Source organism: Octopus sinensis, linkage group LG2 (assembly GCF_006345805.1).
Source record: "Octopus sinensis linkage group LG2, ASM634580v1, whole genome shotgun sequence".
NCBI classification, from domain to species: Eukaryota; Metazoa; Mollusca; class Cephalopoda; order Octopoda; family Octopodidae; genus Octopus; species Octopus sinensis.
In genome coordinates, this window is record NC_042998.1 from 104842074 (window position 1) to 104869702 (window position 27629).

The 27629-nt window shown below is 35.4% G+C and overlaps 1 protein-coding gene across 2 annotated transcripts in view; it reads left to right on the forward strand.

Annotated features, from left to right (window-relative positions):
• Positions 1-27629, forward strand: part of LOC115222395 (solute carrier organic anion transporter family member 1B1-like) — a 48268-nt gene that overhangs the window by 17054 nt on the left and 3585 nt on the right. Inside the window, exons 2-8 of one of the 2 annotated variants that reach the window (XM_029792631.2) lie at positions 2901-3506; positions 6239-6454; positions 7669-7755; positions 10605-10838; positions 19836-20000; positions 21986-22181; positions 25661-25805. In XM_029792631.2, the coding sequence (XP_029648491.1) occupies positions 2915-3506; positions 6239-6454; positions 7669-7755; positions 10605-10838; positions 19836-20000; positions 21986-22181; positions 25661-25805 (1635 nt within the window). In that variant the 5' untranslated portion in view covers positions 2901-2914. Of the gene's footprint in view, positions 1-2900; positions 3507-5164; positions 5694-6238; positions 6455-7668; positions 7756-10604; positions 10839-19835; positions 20001-21985; positions 22182-25660; positions 25806-27629 lie in introns of those variants that run through there. The other variant, XM_036498770.1, reaches the window with a different exon arrangement.

Sequence of the window (27629 nt, forward strand, 5' to 3'; positions counted from 1 at the left end):
TTCTCTAGCTCTTACGCAGGTCCGAAATCGTTACTGTACACTTAAAAGATATGGCACAAAATGCCATATCTTTTCTTTAGCAATTCAACTAAGGAAGAATAACAGCTTCTGTCCTCCACAGGCAACTGGCTCATTACCTCTAGTACATCTCCCTTTAGACTAACAGCAAACTGAACTGTTCTTTGCCCATCGTCCCATCCATTCTGGTCAGCCAATAGCTCAAACTGGACTCAGTATGCCTCCCATGACACACTGCTATCAAATTCTTGTGGCTGCTCCTTAATGAAGACTCCACTGCGGCCTAGAACTTTTTGCACCAATATTTTGTCTACTTAAAGCTACTTAACTTTCTTTCCAATATTTTTTAACGAGATCTGTACCAAAAGATTCTGTTCATCGAGTTCATTTAAATAGTTATAATTAAAGTATAGTTTTTTTTCAATAACTCGGAAATTTCGAGTCAAAGTAAATATTAGGCATTACTCTCCCATTTTTGACCCTACATTTTTTATAACTTTTTTCTATAGAACCAAATTTCGATTATTTTGTGCCAAACTGTTGCTTACTATTGGTCCATCATAGTGCAAAAATCCGAATTAATGTTGAGATAAAACTGAATTAGTGATAAAGTGTTGAATTGGCCGCGAGTGAGTAAAAGTTGGAAACAACATATCACTTCTTTCATCACTTAAAGCTGCATAACTTTTTTATATCTAATATCTTTTATGGGGGTTTTCACAAAAAAGATTCTACTCATCGAGTTCTTTTTAAAACATACTAGCATTATGACCCGGCGTTGCCGGGTCAGACTGGAATATATAACAGACTGGAATTGTTGGCCCGTCTCTTGCAATTTCGATCAATTGTATCTTGTCCTCCCTCTTGTATAGAAGTGTGGCTACAATCCAGCCTACCTCTACTTCTGGGGGGACATTTTAAATTTTTATCCGGGACATCCTACGTCCCAAATATAAAAGTAAAAATAAAATATTTCCACTTTGCAAAGTTCGAGTCGAGTACTCCCTTGCATGCTCCGTTGACTCGAACCTTGCTTCTATTGTGGCGAATTTACCGCCTCTGGATAGATACTTGATATCTTTCATAGTCGCACCAAGACACTTTTCAATGGTGCTTTCCTCCAGGTGTTCAAATCTTTTTTTCTCTACATTGTATACTTTATAGACAATAGTTTTTTCTTTAATTTAATTTTTTATTTTGTTTGATGGTGTTATCCTAGATTCATCGTCTTTGTTGGTGATCAATCCGAAAAAGGTTTGTATTTCTTCCATTTTAATTTTAATGAGTTCGCGCCCGCTGACGGCTGCAGCGAAATTCATTTTTGGACTTTCTTCTATCGAAGACATTTTAACAAAAATGCTTCCGTATAAACGGTGAAAATATTGTCAATTTCCCCAAACAGGGACACAATTCAATTTTTAAACAATAACCAAAGGTTTTCTCCAAAAGGGGGAGGGTTACGGCTTACAATTATTTAACAAATGCAACACAACAATGCTTTCCTTACGAGGAACCAACAAACGTGATAACAATAGTTAAACAGTAATGATAATTACAACAAACCTTACGGTGAATCAAAAAGCAGTACTCAGTTGAAGCTATAGTCCTTTATGGATCAGAAATAAACCAAGCAGTACTCAGTAGAAGCGTCTGTTCGAGAAAACAGACATTATATACAGCCAAACTTCATATAGATACTTAATGCTAGCTAATTGACAGATAATCTAATGTAAAAGCCGTGGTAAATGGTATGTGCACAGTTCCATCTGGACTATTCCATTTCTGCACTTAAATTTTATTTTCTATTTATTCCTATTCATATGAAACCACTTATTCAAGTTCAAGTCATTGATGCAATTTTATACCAATTGCTATTTTTACTTTTAATTATTATGTTACGATTTAATTATTATATTATACTTTAGTCTAATTTTAATAATTACTTACTACATATAATTCAATTGTTGTTATTATCTCTAATTTTTATTGTTAAAGTGAAAGTATCTGACATAAAATAGAGAAATGTTTTTGTTTCACTTTTAACACGTAATACTGAAATAGTGGAGAAGATATGATATTGCTATGGGCTCGCCCTAGGCAAGAAGTTGAACATTTTTTGCCCATGAAACTACATGGACCCTAAGTAAGGCATGTGTAAAATTTGAATGAAATTGGTTGTGTCGTTCTCAAGTTTTAGGGAATCACAGTGGGGAAGATATAATATTGCTGTGGGCTCGCCCTAGGCAAGAAGTTGAACATTTTTTGCCGATGACCCTCCCCGGACCCTAAGTAAAGCATGTGTAAAATTTGAATGAAATTGGTTGTGTAGTTCTCAAGTTTTACGGAAACACACAGACAGACAGACACACACACATTCTCAGTTTTATATATAGAGAGATTAAAGTATAGTTGCTTTTGAAATACCTGAGATATTTTGAGCCAAATCAATTTTAGGCGTTACTTACCAAGTTTTGGGCTGTTTATAGCTGCATAACTTTCTTTCTATCTCATATCTTTTTACAAGATGTTCACCAAAATATTCTATTCATCGAGTTCTTGTAAAACACTATTTAAAGAATAGTTTGCTTTTCGTATAACTGAGAAATTACGAGTCAAAGTAAATATCAGGCGTTGCTCTCCCATTTTTGGCCCTGCATTTTTTATCAGACCTTTTTTACTACTGAACCAAATTTCGATTATATTATGTTAAAATGTTGGTTCATCATAGTACATAAAACCGAATTAAGATTGAGCTAAAACCGAATTAGTGGTAAAGCATCAATTTGGCCGCGAGTGAGTAAAAGTTGACCTTAGGAATATTATTCACACATTACCGTGAATGATATCGTACATATTGTAACTTTACATGTTTATTATTTCAGGAACCCATACAATAATGGAAGGACTTACTAGATCAGATAGAACAGAAAAGGATTGCTTTCCAATAGGAAATATGCGGACTCATAATGAACAACGAGTAAATCTTCTGCCTGAAAGCAAAATGGCAAATGAAAGCGATGAAGTTTTATTATTTTACAAAAATGAAGAAAAGGAAAGAAAACGAAGAACGAATGACGACTATCGCGACGATTCTGATACTCAGTGTGGAATTGGAGCGTTTCATCCTGCTTGTATACAACCTCTCAACAATATGTATTCATTTATTTTCTTCTCTGTGGGTTCAATTCTCACTTCATCAACACTCAGCCCATACCTAGTATCCCAGGTGACAACCTTAGAACGCCAGTTCAATTTCTCCAGCGCAAGCAGTGGCTTTATTTTGGCATGCAATGACATAGGATTTTCTTTGGTAGTGTTATTTATAAGTCATATTTTTCGTAACGGACATGTGCCAAGAATTCTCGCTGTCAGTACTTTTATTTTCGGGATAGGGGGTTTAATATGTGCATTACCGTTTTACCTTGATACTCCTACGGAAACCATAAATGAGCAGAATGTATCCGACTGGGTGACATCCTTTCATGCAGGTATAGTTTACAATTAATCTTCAACTTAAATTTTTACCTAACATCAGCGAAAATGTTTTCCTCTGTTCTTACCATTTTTCTTCAGTTCTACAAGCTATCGGTAACGTCATTTTCTTTCTCTGCACTCATTTTGTTTTTGCAGAAGCTGAAATAATTTCCCCAAATAAACTATGTTAGACAGCAGAAAAAATACGGGATGCTTTCTATGAGAGGTTTTCCCCAACTTTAGATAAAATTTGAAGTAAAAATCCAGCATTAAAAAAATATATAAATTTGCTCAAGATAATGAATGGATTGCTTATAAAAATAAAGCATGGATGCTGAGTCGTAAAAACAACCATACTAACAGATACTGACACACGCAAATATATCATGGAAGCTTCTCAGTATTTCTGGCAGTCACATGAACACACTGACTATCTTTGAGTTGTACCTCACCCTTAAATTTAAATTTCACATAAACATTGTCGTTTTTGCACCCGTTATACCGACCGATCATTGCGTAATCAAAACAATAACCTTCACATTTTCTAATACACAACATCCTATTGAAATTTAAGTTAGACAATTTGTCGAAGCTTTACCATTTCTCTGCCGACTACAACCAGGAGTAAATGTGCTTCATATTCAAAATATTCATTCGGCTTAGAGTGGGCTGAAACTTCCAACAGTATAGATAAACAAACAAAAAAGCGCCAGCTATGACATTTGGGAGAAGGTAACCGTCATTACTTTCCGGGAGATTATAAAACAACACTTGTAAGACATCATATAGAATAAAAATAGTGCTACCTTGCGTCTCACTTTCTGTAAGATCTCAGTTTTCAAAGTGCACCATAGCCTGTTGGTCTGTTGTTAAGATGACCTGTACCAACTTTGCAGAATCATCCTGTCCAACATGTTCTCAAGCAAGAGGATTCTGTTGGTAGCATCCTAAAGGAAGAAATTGTCTATATATTACTACTCACTTTCCTCGAAGCTCCCCGCCCACAATCTAGACTTCATCACGCTCTCATTTTCGGTACCATATTTATTCAGACGTCAAGTACTTAAATTTCATTATGTACTCAAACCCAACTAATTGAGTCATCCTGTTTGCAAACATACCATTACATCATTACCCTCATTAGATCTATCCTTTGCCAAATCATTACCCACCTCTTTTTTTCTTTCAATCGTTCGCTCACTCTCTTTAGGAATATCTTTTACTAGTGAAAGGTAATCTCCAATCCTGTCATCTACGAACATATTGCTGCAAACAGAAAGAGTTGAATCTACCTCAACCTCTCTTCCGTAGTCCGAGATTTAACAGAAACTTACTGTGATACCAGTATTTCACCTGAAGTTATTGTTTTTGAACTTCACAAGAGTAAAGTCACATGCATAAAGCCTACTACTTTATCAATATAGCATAAGAACCTCTATGTTAAATTTCCCGTCTGTAGTAAACATTTGTCTTCCGTTTTCTTTTTTGGATCAAAAATTGCTGTTCAATAGCAATCCTGCAGCATGTGCTAAAAGAGTTCCTTCCGACCCTAAAATCCGATATTGTCTCCTGCAGACTTCTTTCAAATGACATATGTCCCTTATAATATTATTGCATTCCTCTTCAGATGATGTAATTTTCTTATAGCTTTTAAATTTTCCTTCCATAGGCATCATCCACGTAACCTAAACAGACATCTTACGCTAAACATACACTTCTTCCATGAGCAATGATCTTGAGGACATTTTTCAAAGTGAACGTAATAACCTAGTTGATTTTAAACGAACAGAAGGTGAAAGACACAACCTCAACACATATCTATGAAACAAAACATCCAGTCATAAACAATAAACAATTGAAACTTTCAACCGTTACTATACAAAATCTGAAACTCGCAATCTTTGGACATCTTTCATGGCAACTCCACTTATATAATAATGTCGCCAAATCGTCAACACAAAGACTACGATTACTTGTTTGGGCCAGGAAACAATTCAATTCTGATCAGATATCGTATGTGTACAAAGATATCGTATGTGTACAAAGCTTAGGTAAGATCATCATTGGCATATGTAATATGGAATGTACTGTTGTTGCACACAGAAGCAGCTCAGACCACATCCAACATACTCCTACTACCAGTGGACAGTCACCTAGTTTCCTCCCTTTGATTTTTCTGTCTCTACTATACGCTTCTCAAGGTAAATATTCTATCCATTGAGGTCTTTCCTCCTTCCATCATATGCGACATTCAAAGCTAAAATTATTTGAAAATATATCAATTATAGAAATTATTTACATTATTACAGATTTGCAATGTGGTTGACGACCATCAATATGCATGCCTATGTAATAATATTCATGCATTTGTAAAACCTATACAAATACAATGAAATAATACAGAAGCAAAAGGCTAGAAGCGTTTATCGCTTTCCAATTTTCGAACTAGTTATCTCCTACTTCTCCCAAACCTCACGTATTTTCCATTTATTAACAATATGTGTGTATAAGTATGTGCATGTATATATGTATATATATATATATATATATATATATATATATATATATATACATATATGTATGTATATATATATACACACACACGTGTTTGTGTGTGTATGTGCATGTGTGTGGGAGTGTGTGCATGTGTGTGGGTGGGTGTGCATGTGCATAACGTAGATCTACACATATATGCCTGTTTGTATGTATACATATTTTTTATTTTTATTTTTCATATTATCACCAGATCAACGAAATATAACTGATGAAGATTATATGTGCAAACAACAGGAAAAGATTATGGTGACAAAGAGTCAAAACAACACACATTCGAATGTTTGGGCCTTAACTCTAATTGCCGTTGGGATGGTATTACAAGGAGTGGCCAAATCTGTTCGGAGGCCAATGACGACCTCTTATATAGACAATAATGTCAAAAAAACACAGACTGGGAAATATATCGGTAACATATTGTCTAAGTTCCATTTGTTTTGCTTACCACGCTTTGTTCTACTGTATTTCCTCGTATGTATTTATGTGTGTGTGTCTGTGTTTTTACTTGTTTCAGTCATTTGACTGCGGCCATGCTGGAACACCTTTTTGCCGGTAATGTCAAGTATATGGACTCCCAGTTCGTTACAGTACGGACAAAAGTGTGACTGGTACTGTTATAACAACTAATAATTACTTGCTTAATGAGATAATGTGTTAAATTTATGCTTAGGATAAATTATATTTGATATTCATTTTGACCCAAATTATACCCATTTGAGCATTTGCCCTAAACTAAGAGATTTAGACACTCATATTTATGGAGATTTGAGCCCAGACGAATGCTTCCAATGAGCCCACCAATTTTCATAAAAACGTCAATTATCGTTCATTCGTCATTTAACTTAAATCTTGTCAATTCCTTAACTTACAGCTACATTAACTTACAACTTCATTAGCTACTATAAGACGCAGTTGACTTTTAACTGGGTGCCTGAATAACAATTTATAGCTTCATCGTAGCTTCGAAAATGAAACGCAATTTATTTGGGAAAGAATTACATTTCTACTTACACAGGGAATAGCATCAACAATGAGAAAAGTCAATACAGATGTATATATGTAAAGTGTATCTGCTGATACCTTAAATTGCACACGTACGTATGTATTCATGTATTTCCCCTAATTCATCAAATTGCTATTTGGACATACACTTTTCTTACATACATCTATATTAACATTTTTTCATTGTTGATGGCTTTTCCTATATAGGCACAAATGTAATTCTTTCCCAAATAAATTACACTTCATATTCGAAGCTCCGATGAAGCAATAGGGTCTTTTTCAGGCACTCAACTATGAGTCCACTACATCTAATACCAGAAACAGCTGTAAACTAATATAGTTCATAAGATAATCAATTATTCCTTTGTCATCTTTCTTTCTTATCACTGCTCTATATTCAGTTAACACTTTTTGAATATATTTATACATGCATATGTATATGTACATATATGTAATATATGTATATATATAAATTTAATGTATGTCTATATATATACATATATATATGCATATATAGATATAAATCCATAAATGTATATGCATGAGTTTGTTTCTATGTATGTATTGTTGCATACATGTAATCTATAGATGTATTTTAATATAATATAAATGTGATTTTAGGTATTATCACAGCTATTGGAATTTTTGGCCCAGTAGTTGGTTTCGTAGTCGGAACTATGTGTACAAAAACCTACTATGATTTGAAAGGTAATGTTTTCAATTTGATTTCATTCATTGAATTATATAATTATCATTTTTCACATATATGTTGTAATATATCCTATGTCCCGTATATATTCAATAGGTGCATATGCACGGAAAACTATATTAACAGAATTCTAGAGATCAATCTATTAGCATATCCTTAAGCTCTAATATATGCCCTGACAATAACAGATATAATATTGCATAATGTTTAAAATTGCCTAAATGAAATGTTTATGGAGGCAAAATATTAATGGGAACACAAAGCAAGCGACCTGAATCTTATTTCAGAAATCTCATTTTATCTACAGCTGTTTCGGTATGTGCTGGTTTACTAAGTCATGCTCATATCTACACTGCTTTTGGTGGCCCGGGGACTTACATGAGGAATTACCTGGCGAAGTGAATGAATAGTTGACATGAGTCAATAGTAGTAACAGCAATGTGAGTGTGTTGTTGACTGTCAATTCGGTTGGGTTTTTTTTCGTCTTTTCACTGAACATTCATACATCGTATGCATAAATATATGTATACATGAATATATGCGTGTGCTTATATATATATATATATATATATAGATAGATAGATAGATAGATAGATAGATAGATAGATAGATAGAAACAACTATAGGCGCAGGAGTGGCTGTGTGGTAAGTAACTTGCTTACCAACTACATAGTTCCGAGTTCATTCCCACTGCGTGGCACCATGGGCAAGTGTCTTCTACTATAGCCTCGGGCCGACCAAAGCCTTGTGAGTGGATGTGGAAGACGGAAACTGAAATATGCCCGTCGTATATATGTATATATATATATATATATTATATATATATATATATATATATATATATATATTATATATATATATACATATATATATATATTATATATATATATATACATATATATATATATATATATATGTACATCTAATGTAGGATAAACAGCCAAACGTATATATACATATATCTTTACATGTATATGTACATATGCACATTTATATACGTATATATACATGTATATGTATATACACATAGATATACAAGTATATGTATACATACATATATAGGTATATACAAATACATATATAAATGTATAATTGCATAGATATATTTTGTATATATATCTATATGTATATAATACACGTATATATATATATATATATGTATATATATATATATTTATATACATAAATATATATATATATATATATATATATATATATATATATATATATATATATATACATGTATATATATATATATATATATATATATATATATATATATATATATATATATATATATATATATATATATATATATACATGTATATATATATAATCATGTATATGTATATATACATGTATACATATATAAATGAGATATGCATTGTTGAAGTTTTGTAGTACACTTATTCCAAGAACGCATACTTGAATTTTATGTATGTTCCATGAAAAGCGGATGCATTTTCACTTTCAAAGGGGCTCTGTCCCATATTATAAACCCCATTAGGGTCTCTTAAATAATATTGTAAGATGGTGAAATTTTGAAAATCCTCTTTATTTAATACTTAGTAGTGGTGTTGTTATTTTCATTGAAATTAGGGATATTTGAAATTTCACAAGAGCTGGTGGCATCCCTTTAAGCCCCCTAATCGCAATGGAAAATAAATTTTACGTATCTCATCGTTTCTCGTAAAATGTTAGATGGGAATACATACTTTGTTGTTATGTGTCTTCTATTCCCTTTCGTTCTATAGATGTACAGACACACAGACACACAGATGTTGAGCTTTATGATATAGATTATAGATATATATATATAGATTTTATGCGTATGCCTATATATAAATATGTATATATATATATATATATATATATATATATATAAAATATTATTCGAGACAAAACCACTATTTTGCAAAACAAACAAGGAAAGACTTAATCAATACATAAAATTATAATAAATAGTCAAAAAAACCGCCACTACAATCGTTCTTGTCTTGATCGACAATCTTCAGGTGGACTTCCAATAATTCAGTGTCAAATGACTTCATAATTTGACACTGAATTATTGGAAGTCCACCTGAAGATTGTCGATCAAGACAAGAAACGATTGTAGTGGCGGTTTTTTTGACTATTTATTATAATTTTATGTATTGATTAAGTCTTTCCTTGTTTGTTTTGCAAAATAGTGGTTTTGTCTCGAATAATATTTTATAATATTTTACTATAAAATCGATTTAATCCTAAATCTGATTTTTTTCCCTGTAAATTTGGATTTATTCCCTAATATTTATTATTATATATATATATATATATATATATTTGCAACATAAAATGGTAAGATAAGATATCAAGTGTCAAAATCTTAGAAAAGTGTGATATCTCCAGAACCAAAAGCATGCTGCTGAGAATTCAATGCAGATATGTAGGACATATTTTTCGAATGAAAATGGCCGCATTCCGAAAAGTTGTGTCGTATGGTCAGCAAGTAAAGGGCAACTCGTTCTTATGTATAAGGAAATGTTGAAGCACTCACTAAAGTCTCTGCAGCTTAATTTGTCATCTTGGAATGTTATTGTCTAGATCGATCTGCATTGCGTAAAAATGTGTTATGATGCATAAAAACTACTTGAGTTTAATTAGTCAAATCGCAGGCAAAGCTAAGATCGTCAGTGTTCCCAGTGTAACTTCATAGCAAAATCCAAACCTGGACTCAAATTAGATTCATGCAAACATCGCAAATCCATGCAGTTTCTTTTATTCTTTTATTTCTAAAGTTGTTTCTTTGTCGCACGTTTTTCTTTCTTCATATTTTTTCTAAATATATATAAAAAACGTTTGGTTTTAGAGACGAATTTATCGCCAGAAGATCCAAGATGGATTGGGGCATGGTGGCTCGGATATGTTATCTTTGGAATTGCTGCATTGCTATCTACAATTCCACTGATATTCTTCCCCAGAAATCAAAGAAAGAAACCAAACCACGAAGAAGCAATTGAAATGAATGAAGGCAGACCAGAGTCCTGGATGAAAACAATGAATAAGAAAAGTGAAGGAAATCAGGCTATGAAAGAAATTAAAAGTTTGTTGTATTTTTATATATCATTGTAGTATTACTACAACTATTTTCTTCTCCCCCAGTTACTTCTACTATTATCAACACCACTACTGTAACTATTACTTTTCTTTTTCGTATTATTATTATTATTATTATTTGATGAAAACTTACAGCTTATTTTGCTGGGTATAATGGAAAATGTCAGCTGTCCGCAACCAGTAGCCTAAGGTGGTACTTGTTTACTGGTCATGCTTCAAGAACTCTGCGAAGAATTCTTGCAGTACCAAGCAATGCTGGTTTTTGTAGGTGTTCTACCTTCACACTTGCACCAATCTTTTTTAACCATGTTGGTAGTTGAGTACTGATACTTCCAAGTGTACCAATTACTTTTGGTATCACGTCTACTCTCCTCATTGACCACGACCTTCGTATTTCCTACTTTTCGGACACTCGCTAACGATGTACCATACTGTTTCACCCCTCTCACCACACATTTTGCACTTGTCACTGTCGATAGTGTTGTTCCTTCTGCACTTAACATAGTTGGTCCTTAATATTTGTTTTTGAGCTGCGCATATAAATACTTCTGTCTATCTTCATGTCACTTCTCCTCACCTATACCCATCGGTCCTCTGTATCTGTTTTCGCGTTCACATCTTTTGTAGGCTAACCGGACATTTCTTTTCCTTCCATGCCTTTTCTTTTTTGATATTCATTTCTATTTTGAAATTTTTCTTTTCTTACACAATTTTCAGTTTTGATGTATGCTTCAACAATGGCTCCACGGCATTTTTTTATATACCACACTAAGCTGTTTTCCTCTACTTCGATATAGTCCTGGTAATTGATCAAACATCTCCCACCATTTCTTCTGGGTTAGTACAGCCTATCGGTGTCACAGTTAGGTTGGAAATCTCCGTGTACCGTCTGCATTTTTCTGGTCTTGGTACCCATTTTCATCACTTCTCTCTTTTTCTATTTTATCATTCCCGCTCCATACCGAAGTGATGCTAACACCAACGTAATGACTGCTTGGATTTTATTCCATCCAGTCAATATGGAAATACTTCATCTTCAGTTGCTCTTTCATTTCCTTTTTCCATTATCGCGTTGAACTCTAGTATACCTAGGTATTTGTAGCCTTCCGTTTCAATTTGTTTAATCAAGTCTGTGTTCAGTGATTTTATCCCTGCCATGGACTATACTTTGCCTCTTTTCAGGTAGATTATTCCACACTTCTTGAATTCAAATTCCATTCCAATATGAGAACTAAAACAGCGGACCGTGTTCACCAAATAACTCACTTGTGTCTCATCCTTACTATATAGTTTCAAATCATCCATGAAGATGAGGTGGTTGATTGTTTGGGATTTTCCCTTTAGTTGGTACTCCAGGTTCATTTTCTTAAGTACCAAAGTCATGTGTACCATGCAGAAAACAAAAAGCAACGGAGATAAGCTATCACCTTGGAAAATCCATCTTCTGATACCCAGGGTGCCCAAGCTTTTCCCGTGAGATGTCCACCCCACCATACTTCTCTTCAGGAAACACGTTACACTGTTTGTTTGACGATGGAAATAACATTTATTTTTTAATTCATTATCAACGCAGTTTAAAATACATGGATGTCAGTCCCAATGGGCTGACGAAATTCTGTCTTTTAAAACATTTATTTTCTGTATTTCTTATACATATACAGTTACACCTTTCAATTGCATCCAAAGGGCAATGACGCGTGGTCTATTAAAATATATCAGCACATATTGCTAATGGGGACCTTTGGAGAAGACTGCAGATTGTTTGCCAGAGTGCTCCATAAATGAGATGAGCAGTACCTCCCAATTTTCTGTCCGTACCTAACATATCTGTAATGCGATTTGCACAGATAACCACGTGTTTGAAATGGTGCTTAGTAGACATATGCATATATGCATGTAAATATTTACGTATATATGTATATAAATGTATGTGTGTGTATGTGTCTGTGTGTCAGTGTTTCTTTGCGATGGACAGCAGAAAAGCCACCTACCTCCTCTCTCCTTAAAGCTACATATTCCTCACACCCATATTTCTTTCCCTTCCTCAGCGTTTTAAAAGTTACTTATGTGTATGTGTGTGCGTGTAGTGTGTGTATGTGTGTATGCATGTATCTATGCATTTACGGAAGTATGTATACAGCATCGCGTGTACATCCGAGAATGTCAGCTGTATTAACGTTAACTGTCCTGTCCGTCCCTGATGTCAGGCACACTCACTATGCCACCACATTTCCCTCATACTAATACTCTTGCTCACTTCTCAGTTTATCAAATAATAGTCCAATCCCCCAGGGGGTCCATTATAGATTTTTATTGAAATCCAGTTAGCCTATAATTGAAGTGGTTGTTAATTTAACATGTATACGATTGATTCACTAGTGTAGCAATATTGTTTTCTTCATTGCTATCTTTACTGTTTGAGAGAAGTATTAAGAATGATCTCGTTTGAGATTACAAACATCTTTGGCTAGTTTAACGTTGTTGTAACCACTAATTTGATTGGTTGACACGTGACGCGATTTGTCCCTACATAGTTCGCGCCACTGGTTGACATGTGACACGAGTGGTCTCTACATAGTTCGCGCCACTGGTTGACACGTGACGCGATTTGTCTCCACTTATTTTCGCGCCACTGGCCAAAGCCAACCAACCTGTATATAAGGGAGTGTTCTCAGACACCTTTCGCCTTTGGTTCTAGTCCTTCTCAGGGCTAACCTCTGACCACAGAGCAGTCTTTGGTTCTAGTCCTTCTCAGGGCTAACCTCTGACCACCGAGCTAGTCTTTGGTTTTTAGTCCTTGTGAGGACTAAACCTCTGACCACACAGAGCATACTCAACCATGTTCCAGTTCGAAAGGCAGGCGACCACCAAGCAAAACTATCTACGAAGATTTAGCTTGTACATAAGATGGCTACAGATTCAACTCATACTGTCAGTGTGAAAATCTCACCATGGAAAAACAGTTGCAGAATATCTATATCAAGAGAAAAATAACCAAGCAGAACATATAATGAAGACGCTGCAAAAACCAAGCGACAGACACGACGTCATCGCCAACATCGTCTCTACCTACGAAGATTTAACTTTTACACAAGATAACTACAGCTTCAACTCAAGCGGTTAGGTGAAAATCTCACCACGGGAAAACGGCTACACTAGTATAGGCAGCAAAATGGTAACAGACAGATCGACAGACAGAAATTGCCACACGCATTGAGTCGAAACAGGGGCAGCTGATGAAGGGGAATATTCTTTGTATTGTTTGTCTTGTACTCTGTTTTTTCGTTGTTAAAGTCCGTTTCCTTGTTTGATTTTATGTTTTCGTTTCTCGTTGTGTTCTACGTTTATTTGTAGTGTCCTGTACTCATATATGCATGTATATATACATATAGATGTAGGTATGTACATATATGTATGTATGTATGCATATGTTTTATTTATTAAATTGTTATTATATGATTGAACGCCACGCGTTGTTTCCTCTTCTCCAAGTAAGTTTTTATTTATATATCTATCTATCTATCTATCTATCTATATATATATATATATATATATATATATATATATATAATATATATATATATATATTTACAGTAATTTTCTTCGTACTGCTGGTATTTATTTGGGGAGTCTGCATTTTAAACATAATACCATTTCTGCTTAGTTTACGGATAACATTTGCGATATCCATACATTGAATGCAAGTTCTTATATATATTATAAAACTGTTGATATAGAAATATTTCGGATATCTCACGTTTGCATATGATTAGATTTCAAAATATAGAATTGTATTAATTATAGCTTTTATATTTCATCTTACACCTTTCAACTGAAAATTCCTTATGTGTTAGAAGGAGAGGGAAAGAAATTCATCGTCAGGAAATATGGATATCCTTCTAACAAAGCTTAAATCACACCCATCACACCCAACGTTTTGAAAAGGATGGATATGTGAAAAAAAGATGTGAAGATCATGAATCTGCTCGCTCAAGATTGATCGGGAGCTAAATCGGATTAAAATAAATAATTTCTAATATTGTTTACAATCTACTTAGCAAGAGGTGGAATTAATATTTTCACACAAATTCCTTTGTTCATTTTAGTGAGGTAAACGCATGTAGCTATAAAGAGATTGCTGAGGATCTCATATGGCGTCGAAATATAAAAAAGTTTAACAGCTTTCCTATTGCGAAGGTCAACATTGTCATTATAGTAATCGGTCGTTTCCAAAACTTTCGCGATTGCTTTGTATCTAAGTAACTTAAGGTTTTATAACCTAGATTTATAACCTAAATCTAGCACTTGAGCATTGCATGATAAACATAGTTTGCCTTTTACACAAATATTTGAAGACGAATTGATAAGAGTGTAAATAAAGGTTATATCAACGGTACAAGGTCTACAGTTGTATGGCCATGAAAATAATTAATTCTGAGAGGAGAGAAGACGAAAGCATCGAATGGGGTGCAGTGGCGGTATTATATACCAAATTAATTCTGGCGAACAAAGTTCATTGATATAGAAGTAGAAGAGAGTGAAAAAACAGCTCAACTACGTATTAATGAATGAATCTTTGTCAATCAACTGATCGACTCTTGTTTCTGTAACTGCATTAATGTCTCTGAGATGCGAGCAGTCTCAAAAGAGGTTGGACTGAGCTATATTGTAAACATGGAAATCTTGTTGTGATTATACAAAATGATATATTGTTGTTGTTGCTAAGGTGGCGACCTGGCACAATCGTTAGCAGGCAGAGCGAAATGCTTAGCGGTATTTCGCCCATCGCTGTTCTCAGCTCAAATTCCACCGAGTTGGACTTTGCCTTTCATCCTTGCGAGGTCGATAAATTAAGTACTAGTTGCATACTGGGGTCGATATAATCGACTAGCCTCCTCCCCAAAATACCAGACCTTGTGCCTATAGTAAAAAATATTATTATTATTGTTGTTGTTGTTGTTGTAATTATTTTTTGTTGTTGTACTTCTCAAAACGCTCTATCTTGTTTGCTCTGGTAGATTCTTTGGTACTTGGTTGTTAATTATCGTGGGAGACATTCAACATTCAAGTACCACTCTCAAAATCACAGCTCTCCCCAGCAGCGCAGTTTTTTAGGCATATCAATTCCGATTTCTCTAACATATTTCTCGAACTTGGTTGTTTGTGCTCCGAATGTCTCTACAACTACTGGAATGACAGACAATCTCCAGATTGTCCACATTCTATAATCTTGGTTTCCTTTTTCTTCTTTATCTACCACAACAATATCTGGTCCCAGAGTGTCGATTAGAGAGTCACATTGGATTGTAAAATCTCACAGTATCTTATATTCCTTGTTCTTGGTGACTCCTTCTGGTTCATGTTAATTATTATTAAAGACGTACACAATATACATTATCATTATTATTATTATTATTATTATTATTATTATTATTATTATTATTATTATTATTGTTATTATTATTATCATCATTATTATTATTATTATTATTATTATTATTATTATTATTATTATTATTATTATTATTATTGGGTGAGAGAGCAGTGCATGCCACCAAAGTGACACTGGGGTACAAATATACGATGTCCATTATACCTATCATGACTACCTGTCTGATAAGGGTACAGCAGACACATGAAAAAACAGCGCATGAGTTTGTAGGTGGGTCCCAGTTAGAATTTTCTTCAGGTTAAGTAGCCCATTCCTGAATAATGTTTAAGGATGATGAACAAAACATCCAGGCTTCCAGAAGTGAATTACTCAAACACCAAATAATTCCTCTCGACACATGGCTATGATGCTCCCCAACTACTTCTATTTGTGATCAGAGATGCACATATCGTCAGCCACCAAGGAGCATGCTCAAAAGGTTATGGCCAAGCAACTGATAAGCAAATCTATGGTATGGAACAGAATATTTGCTTTAGCCTATCATTTATTATAGCAAGACAAAACAATATACATAATAACACTTCTGATCAAAGTCAGAAGCCATGAGATCCACTGCTTAGTACAACATTATTATTATTCAGTAGTTTTATTTTTATAGCGTGCTTTCACTTCACTACCGAGCGCAGCTCTGTGTGCCTTGGGTATGTGCTGTGATTTGTTGTGATGCTCTGATGGTTATTGTATGGAAAGTGTTCTGCGTAGGATGTGTGCAGTGCCTAGTAGTGCAATTTTCTGTATGCTATATGTGTTTGTAAGTCCTGGTGTTTTTGTTATGTATTTGTCTAAATATTTTTTTATCATGCCTAATGAATATTTTTTTATCATGCCTAATGCACCTACTATTATAGTTATTATTGTTGTTGTTGTCCTTCTTCTTCTTCTTCTTCTTCTTCTTCTTCTTCTTCTTCTTCTCTTCTTCTTCTTCTTCTTCTTCTTCTACTTCTACTTCTTCATATTCTTCTTATCATCATCATTTTCATATACACACAACAGATTAGACTGTTGGAAAGCAAAAAATCCCAACAGGTAAACTTAGATGCCAAGAACCCTCTTAATTATCCTACCTGTCCTTAATAACACTGTTTTCTGGAGCTTTACTAAACTGGGTTTTAGGCTTATTTCCTCTATCCATCTATTCAAATATTTAAGGTAAGTTCCCAATGCACTTATAACTACTGGGATACATTTTACCCGCACTTTCCATCCTCTCTTTTGCTATTTTTTTCTGTACCTCTCATATTAATCTTTTCATCATTTGGGACGGTAAAGTCAATTATCTGGCACTTTCTATTCTCTTCTACTACTACTACTACTACTACCACCACCACCACCACCACCACCACCACCACCACCACCACCATAACCACTAATTCAAGCCTTCTAGCTTCTGTTACTCTGTCGGTTTGAATGTCCGGTTTCCGATGTCTGATCGTGGAATCGTACTGAATCATTGCATCCCACAGGAATTTGCAATTCTCATTTTCGGTGACTCCTTCTGGAGCTTGTTCATACCACGTCTTTGCGCTTTGTAGGCTGTGGTTGCCACAGAGCTCCCAAAGGATCCCTCTTGCCACATTGTCATGGCGTGTTTTGTATTCACGTTGTGCCAATTTCGAGCATTCACTAACGATGTGACATACCGTCACACCCCTCCCACTGCACATTCTGCATCGGTAGTGTTGTCTATTCTATGCTATCCGTAGTGTTGTCTATTCTGCACTTCATATAGTCGGTCCTAAACGCTTGTTCCTGAGCTGCACATTATGAGCGCTTCTGTCTCTATCTTCATGTTACACCTCCTCATCCATAGCCACCGGTCCTCTATATCTGTCTTGGCGTTAACACCTCTTGCAAACTGACCGTACCTTTTCTTTTCCTTCCATGATTTTTCTTTTCTGTTTGTTTGTTCACTTCTTGTTTAAGGAGTCTTCTGAAATAGTTCATCCTCAGTTGCTCTTTCATTTCCTTTACCATTATCTCGTTGAACTCTAGTATACCAATGTATTTGTATAATTCCTTTTAAATTTGTTTAATCAGGTATCTGTTCGGTAATTTTATCCCTGCTAGGGACTGTACCTTGCCTCTTTTTAGGTAGATAATTCCGCACTTCTTGAATCCAAATTCCATTCTAATATCAGTACTAAAACAGTAGAACGGGTTCACTGTATGCTCGAAAAGTTAAGTACTAGTGAAATTCTGGGGTCGATGTAATCGACTAGTACCCCCACCCAAAAAACACTTCAGACATTGTGCCTGTAATAGAAAGAATTATTATCATCATCATCATCATCATCATCATCATCATCATCATCAGTAGTAGTGGTAGTAGTAGTAGTAGTAGTAGTAGTAGTAGTAGTAGTAGAGTAGTAGTAGTAGTAGTAGTAGTAGTAGTAGTAGTAGTAGTAGTAGTAGTAGTAGTAGTAGTACGATAAATTTATCTTTTGCATTTATGTAGTCATATATGTATATTTTGTGACTACTAGCAAATATTTTAGTTACCATTTTCGAGCCTACAACTTTTAACCTTCCATTCTTGATAACGATAACTCACATACGATTCTTCCATAATCATACATCGTCTATACGCAACCTTGAGAGTAAACGCCACATTTACATTGATGTCATAAACGGACGTCTTAAGAGCCTCCTTTAATGCAGCCATGTCAATCTTGTTCTTTTTAACAGCAAAAGACTTCGATCCTTACTCATATCAAGAAAACACCAACCCACAACACCTATAAATATGAACGGCACTCATATAAAGCTCTCGCAATTGTTAAAAAAAAGGTCACTGAGTATCTTTCCAAGCAAAAGAGAATCTTTTCAAGCGAAAGTACATCAAAGACTGCGTTCCAAAGACCAGCCTTTCTCTTTAGGGTCAGAAAATATTAGTCCTCAACAGTTCTTGACGCCCTATAAGGCTTAGGCGAAGCCCGCAATTGGCTACACACACTCACAACCAGGATCGCATTGAGAGAAATGCCACTCTACTGCTAAGCACTCCATCACTAATGGATACAGTCTCTTGCCCAAGGGCTAGATATGTGATTTTTTTATATTCCCCATTGCTATTGTAATGGTTTCTGCACCACGGAGCTAGCTGGTCTCATACCTCCGGGACTCAGACGCTTTCTGACCTGTTCGTCTCTTCCTCTTTCCTCAATCTTGAGCATCCAACCCCACTTTGCCTGCACTGACCATTATGCCCAGTCGCCCTCCTTCAATACATACACCCTCTTGAATCTTTTCACTGCTCGTGTCTTTCCTGCATTTGTTGATCTGAAATATTTTAAATGGGAAATTAACGCGCCAATGTTTCCAATCACGAGAATGAGCAAATACTCGAAAACTCACTTAACTTATAGCACACATCACACAGCTTTCACAAGCCTTGTCTTTTACGATAACTCACATAATTACTTATAGAAACAAATATAAGCCTTGGTATTTTTCTCAATATATATTTTAAACATCCAGTAGTCAATGTTTTTAATCACTTTTACAAATTATTTTCATTTTCACCTTTTTCAGAATTCTTCTCATCACTTCGGCGTATTTTCCAAAATGTTTGCTGTCTTTTGCTTTTGATTGGTGGGGGTTTGGACATGATGGCTAGTGCAGGATTATTTTCTTTTATGGCTAAATATATGGAGACACAATATTTATTCCCAGCATGGAAATCTAATGCAATTTTAGGTAAGTTTATCAAGCCTATAATTCTAAATGCATGTGTCATAAAAGGATATCCATATCTGTGGTGTTGATGCTGTTTGTGTTCTTGACATACTTCTGTGTAGCAGTTAGCTTTGCTTTCATAAAAGATTGCTTTCATAAAAATTTGCTATACATATATATATATCAGTGTGTGTGTGCATGTGTGTGCATGCGTGCGTAAAGAAATCATGTGACAGAGAAAGAGAAGGTCATGTTTGTAGGTAAGTAGATAGTTATCTAATGTTGGTAGGCAGGTAGGTAGGAGGGAGTCACCCAGTTTACCAGCTAGCAAGCAGATATCATAGATATAATCCTGAATGTAAATACTTTCATTAAGGAGAAAGTGGGGAGAGAGAGAAAGAGAGAGAGAGGGGGGGAGAGAGAGAGAGAGAGAGAGAGAGAGAACGAAAACAATGGTGAGAAAGTCTGTGTGAGAATGAAGATATGAAAAAAAATTACTATGAGAAAGTAAAAAGCAGGACTTTGTAATCTTGTTAAAAAGCAATTTGAAAATTAAACTATAGTCGTTTGTGTGTATGTGTGTGTGAGTGATTGTGAGTGTGTGTGTCTGTAAGTGTGTGTCTGTGTACGTTTCTGTGTATGCGCACGTGCATGTGTGTTTAGGGACAGGAATAAATATTCAAAAATGAAAAACAGCATTTTTTTTAAATTTTCGCCACTGGTCTGTCATGTTGTGGAGCTTATATGTAAATGTATATATAAATTACGGAGTTGTACTTGTATAGCAAGTGACCTGATTTGAGATCGTGTGCTGGAACGAAAACACCTTCCACGCTGCAATTGTTATATATAAATTATTAAATGGAAACATTCAAGTCACTTCTTAGATACATCGTCCGGAGAAAACACTTCATAGAAAACATACATTATGAAGTGAATGGCTGAGTGCAGTGTGTGCGCGTGCAAATGTGTATGTGCGTGCGCGTGCAAATGTGTATGTGCGTGCGCGTGCATGGATGCGCGTGTGTATGCGTGCATGCGTGAGTGCGTGTGTTTGTGTGTGTGAGTGTGTGTGTGTGTTCCTTCGAACTCTCAATCTACTTTATTACTGTAGCAATTTTGTCTTTCCGTGCGTTTGTTCAGACGACAAGATGGAACGCATATAGTAACAAAATAATGACAGTGAATCAAAAGCTTTGAACGATTCAATGAATTTTATTGCACGTATTGAGTGCTCTTCCTTCCTCTAGTATACCTAATCACACACACACACACACGCACAAATTCATACACACACACACACACACACACGTGGCTTAGTGGCTAAATAATTTCGTGATGTGTGGGATTCACAGTGTGTTCGGGCTTAATTTGCTAGAGATTCTGGTAGACCCTGGCTGGAGAAAGTTGCTACTGGAAGGTCATTTGTCTGGCAATAGGATTCGGCTCCTTGCAATACTTCTGGAAAGAGTCAAAAGTGGTTGTCAGAGAAAATCTACATCTTCACCAGCCCCATTTTCAATCTCAAAGATTGCTGTGCGGAACGCATTTGAGGAAGACACCAAACGCTATGCTTGCAGCACCAAGGCCGAGCTGGTCGCCAAGATCAAAGAGGTGCTCGAAGATTTTCCCAGGGACACAGTGAGGAAAGTATGTGCAAGGTGCTAGAACTGTCTTGACGCCGTGGTGGAAGCTAAAGGCGGATACTTTGAGTAAATTGTTATCTCTCAGCCTTAATCTAGTTAATATTTTTCGATATTTTAAAATACTTTCGTTTTGGATGGGGGTATTGTGTCTACTTTTCCTTTTATACAAACTGTAAAATTCAACCCGAACATCCTGTATGTAGATATGTCTCTGGTGCAAGTATGTAAGAGAGAAAAATCAAACACATGTCTGAACATTTACGCATGCACAGGTGCACGATTCATGAGTGAGCACTCCGTCTGTGAACTGTACGTTGCTATTAATTAAAATATCTGCATGTTTTCTTTATTTTCGTACAGGAACAACGACACTAGTTGCTTTATCGATCGGGACTTTGTCTGGTGGTATGATTACATCCAAAGCAAAACTGAAAGCTCGTGGTTGTCTGACATATATCTGCTTGTGTTTTGCGTTGGTAGCAGTATTTCATGCTTCACTTTTGATGGTTGGTTGTAAATTCCCTGCAATGGTTGGACCTGAAATAATTCCATCCAGGTGATTAAATATAAATTACTTAAAGTTAGTTCATCAATAATGAATGCGAGATTAATATAGGTTTCTTATTTGGTTCACGCTTATTCGATTACATTGTATAAGAAAGGTGGGATAATCATAAGTTGGGGAAGGCAAATTTTTACAGCCTTTCAATTCTTGTTGTTGTTGTTCTTCTTATTATTATCATTGAGTGAAAAAGCAGTGCATGCCATCAAAGTGACATTCTATTTCCAGGTTTTTGTATTTTGAAAGTTTCTCCATTTCTTTTAGAGACACGTTGTCATCTGCTGGTATTGATACATCAATTAGAAATAATTTTTTTCTTCATGATCTCTGACAACTATATCTGACCTGTTGGCCATAATTTCTCTATCTGTGTATATTGGCATATTCCAGAGTATGGTTGCTTTCTCGTTTTCTGTGGCCTTTTCTGGTGTGTGCCTATACCATCATTTTACTGTTGTTATTCCATAATGTTGGCATAGCTTCCAGTGTATGTAGGTCCCAACTCTGTCGTGTCTGTGAATATATTCCTTCTTAGCCAGGACTGGGCAGCCAGGGATAATATGATTTATTGTTTCTTGTCCATCTCAACATATTCTGCAGTTACTTGTTGTTTCTTTTCATTATATGTTTTTGGTAATTTCTGGTGGGGAGGCTTTGGTCTTGTGCTGCAATGAAAAATCCCTCTGTCTCTGCTTTGAGTCCTGAGCTTCTCAACCATTGCGGGGATTTTTCTTTGTCTATTTCTTTTGCATTTAGTTTAGTCCAGTATTTGCCATGAAGGGGCTTTTCTTGCCATCGTTTTATCATGGTCCGTTGCTGTTCTAGTTTTAGTTTGGCTTTCATTTGTTTTATAGCTTTTGTTTCTTCTTCTTCTTCTTCTTCTTCTTCTTCTTCTTCTTCTTCTTCTTCTTCTTCTTCTTCTTCTTCTTCTTCTTCTTCTTCTTCTACTTCTTCATATTTGTTAGGTGATATGATTTCTTGTTTGTATTTGTCAGCTTCCTTAAATACTGAGAACAGTTTTTTGCTTTGCTTGTGTTTTGCCGCTATTTGTATCAGTTTTCCTTCCTTCTGATGTAGATATTTTTGCAGTCCTATGGTGGTTATTTTATAGTAGATTTCCAGCTGTATAAGGCCTCTACCACCATCTATACGTTGTATATATAGCCTTTCTATGTCAGATTTTGGGTGATGCATCCTAGATCCTGTCATTATTTTTCTTATTTTCCTGTCTATTTTGGTTAGTTCATTTAGTGTCCAGCTAAGGATATTGTAGCTGTAACTTATAACTGGAACGGCTAAAGTGTTAATACCTATTATCTTGTTTTTGAGCGCTGTTTTTTTAATATTGTTCTAACTCGTCTATAGTATTCTTTCTTTATTTTCTCTTTCATTTGTGTGTGTTGTATCTTATCTAGTTCATGGATTCCTAAATATTTGTAAGTTTGGCTTTGTTCTAATTCTCTTATTTCATTGGCTTTATCTAGTGTGATGTTGCTACTCTTAACTAGTTTTCCTCTTTTCAGGGTTACTTTGGCGCATTTTTCTAATCCAAATTTCATATCTATTACTTCGGTAAATCCATGAACTGCTTGTAGTAGTGTTTCCAGCTGTTTGTGATTTGAAGCGTATAGTTTTAGGTCATCCATATATAAAAAGTGGCTGATCGTTTTGCCGTAACATTTGTATCCGCATCCAGTTCTATTTAGCATATTAGATAGAGATGACAGTACCAAGCAGAAAAGGGGTGGAGAGAGCGTGTCTCTCTGGAATATTCCTCTTCTAATGGCGATGGCTTTGGTTTTCACGAGTCCCTCTTTTGTTTGAAGCTGTAGCACTGTCTGCCACTTATTCACAGAGTGTCTTACGTATTATATAATTGTTGGTACTACCTTGTTAATGGCTAGTGTTTCGAGGATCCACGTTTGGGGAATGCTATCAAACGCCTTTCGGTATTATTATTATTATTATTATTATTATTATTATTATTATTATTATTATCATCATCATTATCATCATCATCATCATCATCATAATCATTATTGTTATTATTATCATCATCATCATCATCATCATCATCATCATTGTCATTATTATTATCATTATCGTTATTATTATTATTATTATTATTATTATTATTATTATTATTATCATTATCATTATTATTATTTGGGCGGAGAGGTGGCAAAACCGTTAGCACGGCGGTGGAAATGCCTAGCGGTGTTCTATTTCGTCTGTCTTCTAAGTTCTAAGTTCAATCTTCGCCGATGTTGCCTAATCAGTTCAGCAAAAGAGACTGATGGAATAAGTACCAGGCTTAAAAAGATTGATGCGATGAAAAATTCTTGGATACATTGCCCCAGGATATCCGCAGCCAAATGACTGAATGTAGTAAAAGATAAACAATAAAGATATGTACATATACATACATGCTTGTGTACGTGCGCGCGCGCGTGTGTTCCAATTCTTTGAACACTTCCAATTCGAATCCCGTCGAGATCAAGTTTACAATTCATTTTTCCATGTCGATAAAAACGGAACAATCCAGATTGAATGATTGACAGAACTGTTAGGGCATCGGACAAGGTACCTTTACAATATTTGTTCAGTATCATTACGTTCTGGTGTAAATGTTTGCGGAGACATTGTTCCCAATGTATATTGACCTTAAAGAAAACCCTTTTCTTGCACCAGCTCTACTAGCGAGAAGAGATATGTTTATGTACGGGTAACAGATAGTCTTTTAGAGCCTGCACTATATAAATTCCAGCTTGGCAAACCTCAGGACACACCGTTAGATATATTGCTTTCTGTTTCTTATATATAGGAACAAAAAACTTCGGGCTCGCTCCAATGATCGAGGCAGTGTCTCCCACTGAAGTGGCAAAATCATACCGAAACACTGCATCTGGTAGTCTACTGACGATCCTTGGATCTCAATTTGATGTGTTTTTACGCACAAAGCCTTTAAAAATAAATTTTTCTTCAACGCAAAACCCCGTTGCAAGTTTGTGTTAACAATGAAGTTACACAGACACACACACTTATATACATATACAAATAAATGTATACTTACAATATGCGGTATGTATACGTGTGTGTATACATGTGTATGCATATGTATATATTTATGTATATATATGTGTGTGTGTGTGTTTGAGTGTGTATACGTATCAATATAGTTGTATTTCGCTTCCTTCTCAATGTCTTTCTACATCAATCAAATGAAGAACCTTATAATTTTCACTTGCTCTGCTAGAAAGAGAAAAGTGGGAAATGGAATTACTATCTTAGACTTATTAGATATGATGTTTTATAGAAGCCATGCCTAAAAAGGCAAAATGTACAGTCATCTAGCTATCCGTCTCTCTTAACCATCTCCATTACCTCTTGTCTTCATTTATATATTCTATTTCTTTATCAGTCTTATGTATATCTTAATAACTTTTACCTAACCATAATAAACATTATTTCAGAATCACTTATATAAACGGAACTATCGTGCCAAACTGTAAGCAGTCGTGTTCATGCGATGATTCAAAGTATCTGCCCGTTTGCAGTGAAGATGGTACGAACTACTACTCACCGTGTTATGCTGGATGTAAATCAAAGAATGGAACGGTAGGTAAATGAGTGCACCCACACACACACACTTATATGCATTAATATGCACGCACGCACACACACACACACACACACACACACACATATATATATATCTTTTAAATGATTGATACAGAAGACGGACTGTAATTAGAAGTTTTATTTAGCACAACAATCGTTTCGGCTTCCTTCTGCACTGGTCCCTCGGACGATGTAATGGAATCAGATGCAACACACAGTGCAGAAAACCTTGTCAGGTGACGTAACATGCTTCTAAAGTTATAAAATTTATATTTCGTTTTCTTTCCAAGTTATATGATGGTGGTGTGTTGCTAGAAGTCCATATACGTTTTGGCGAAGTGAGGAAAGTTTGTGCATGTGTGAGTGTATATATACACACGTCTCTCTCTCTCTCTCTCTCTCTCTCTCTCTCTATATATATATATATTGTGTGTGTGTGTGTGTGTGTGCAATCTGTAGTTACCCACTTCAGATTACAAGTTCAGGCTTATACCTGTAATTATTGGGGCCCTAGGATATGTAACACACTGCCTAAATACCAATCTTGAGAAATTAGGCTTCTCAAAACCAGAAAGGAGAAAACTAATTGGAAGACTACGGATCCAATCCATCACTGGAACTGTTAAATTTTGTAGAATTTTCCAGAAGTTTATCATTTAAATATATATGCGCATGTCTAGATATGCAACTATATGCATGAGAATACATACGTATAGCAAAACATACAAATCTGCACATATACATTCATGCATACATATAAAGATACCCTGCTGTTGATGTTGAAATTCCAATGCAGGATCTAGGTTAGAAACCGGTTCTTTCTCTATAGCAAGAAATCTTGAAATAAAACCTAGCAATGATATACGTACATACATAAGATAAGTACAAATCCATCTCATGAGTGTCAAGAAAGAACAGACCACAGTGCAAGAATTAAAACGCATATCACTTGCCGTTCGATAAAACTACCAGTTACAAAACAACGTAGTCTGAACAAGTTTATCGAAGTGACAAATATACAACTCCTCTCATTTTACTTGCTGGGCAGTCTAGTTTTCTCTGTCAGCTACCATAAGAATCTCACAGAATTGAACAGCTAATTAATCGCGAGATAATTTACAGCTTGCACCTAGTATAGTCAGTTAAATCACTAAAATTCTTCTGTATTCACAACTCTAGAATATGAATATTAATTAATTATTAAGATGATATCAAATCATAGTGTTGGCACAAGGCCATTAGTCTTTAAAGTGGGAAATTAACTACATCGAGTCCAGTGTTCAACTGGTTCTTAATTTGTCAACTCCGAAAGTATGAAAGGTAAATTCGACCTCGGCGGAATTTGAATTTAGAACTTAAAGACGAGCGAAATTCCTCTAAGCATTTTGCCCGGCCTGCTAACAACTCTCCCAGCTCGCCACCATAGTATTGTAATGTTAGGATAAGAATCATAATTACATACAAAGAAACATAATCACTTCAATAAACTGAACGGGGAAGCAACTGAAGAACTAACATCAGTGTTGATAACATAGTATTGAATGGAATACTATAAATACATTCCCCGCTTCTTTCGAACACTTCATAACTGCTTTTGGCTAGAAACTTGATGCACACCAGCAACAACAATAACACTTAAGCTCATCGGGGTGGAGTGCAGAGAATTTGCCGGATAATTCTTGTGCTGAACTTACAAATCTGGCATCACAAGGGTGTGTAGGCGAAAAGCCGCCAAGTTGGCTACGATAGCAGTGGAGGTTATCTGAAGGTGGCTGAGGATCAAGAAGTGTGATCCCTTGAAGGTGCAGTGCTACCAGGGGT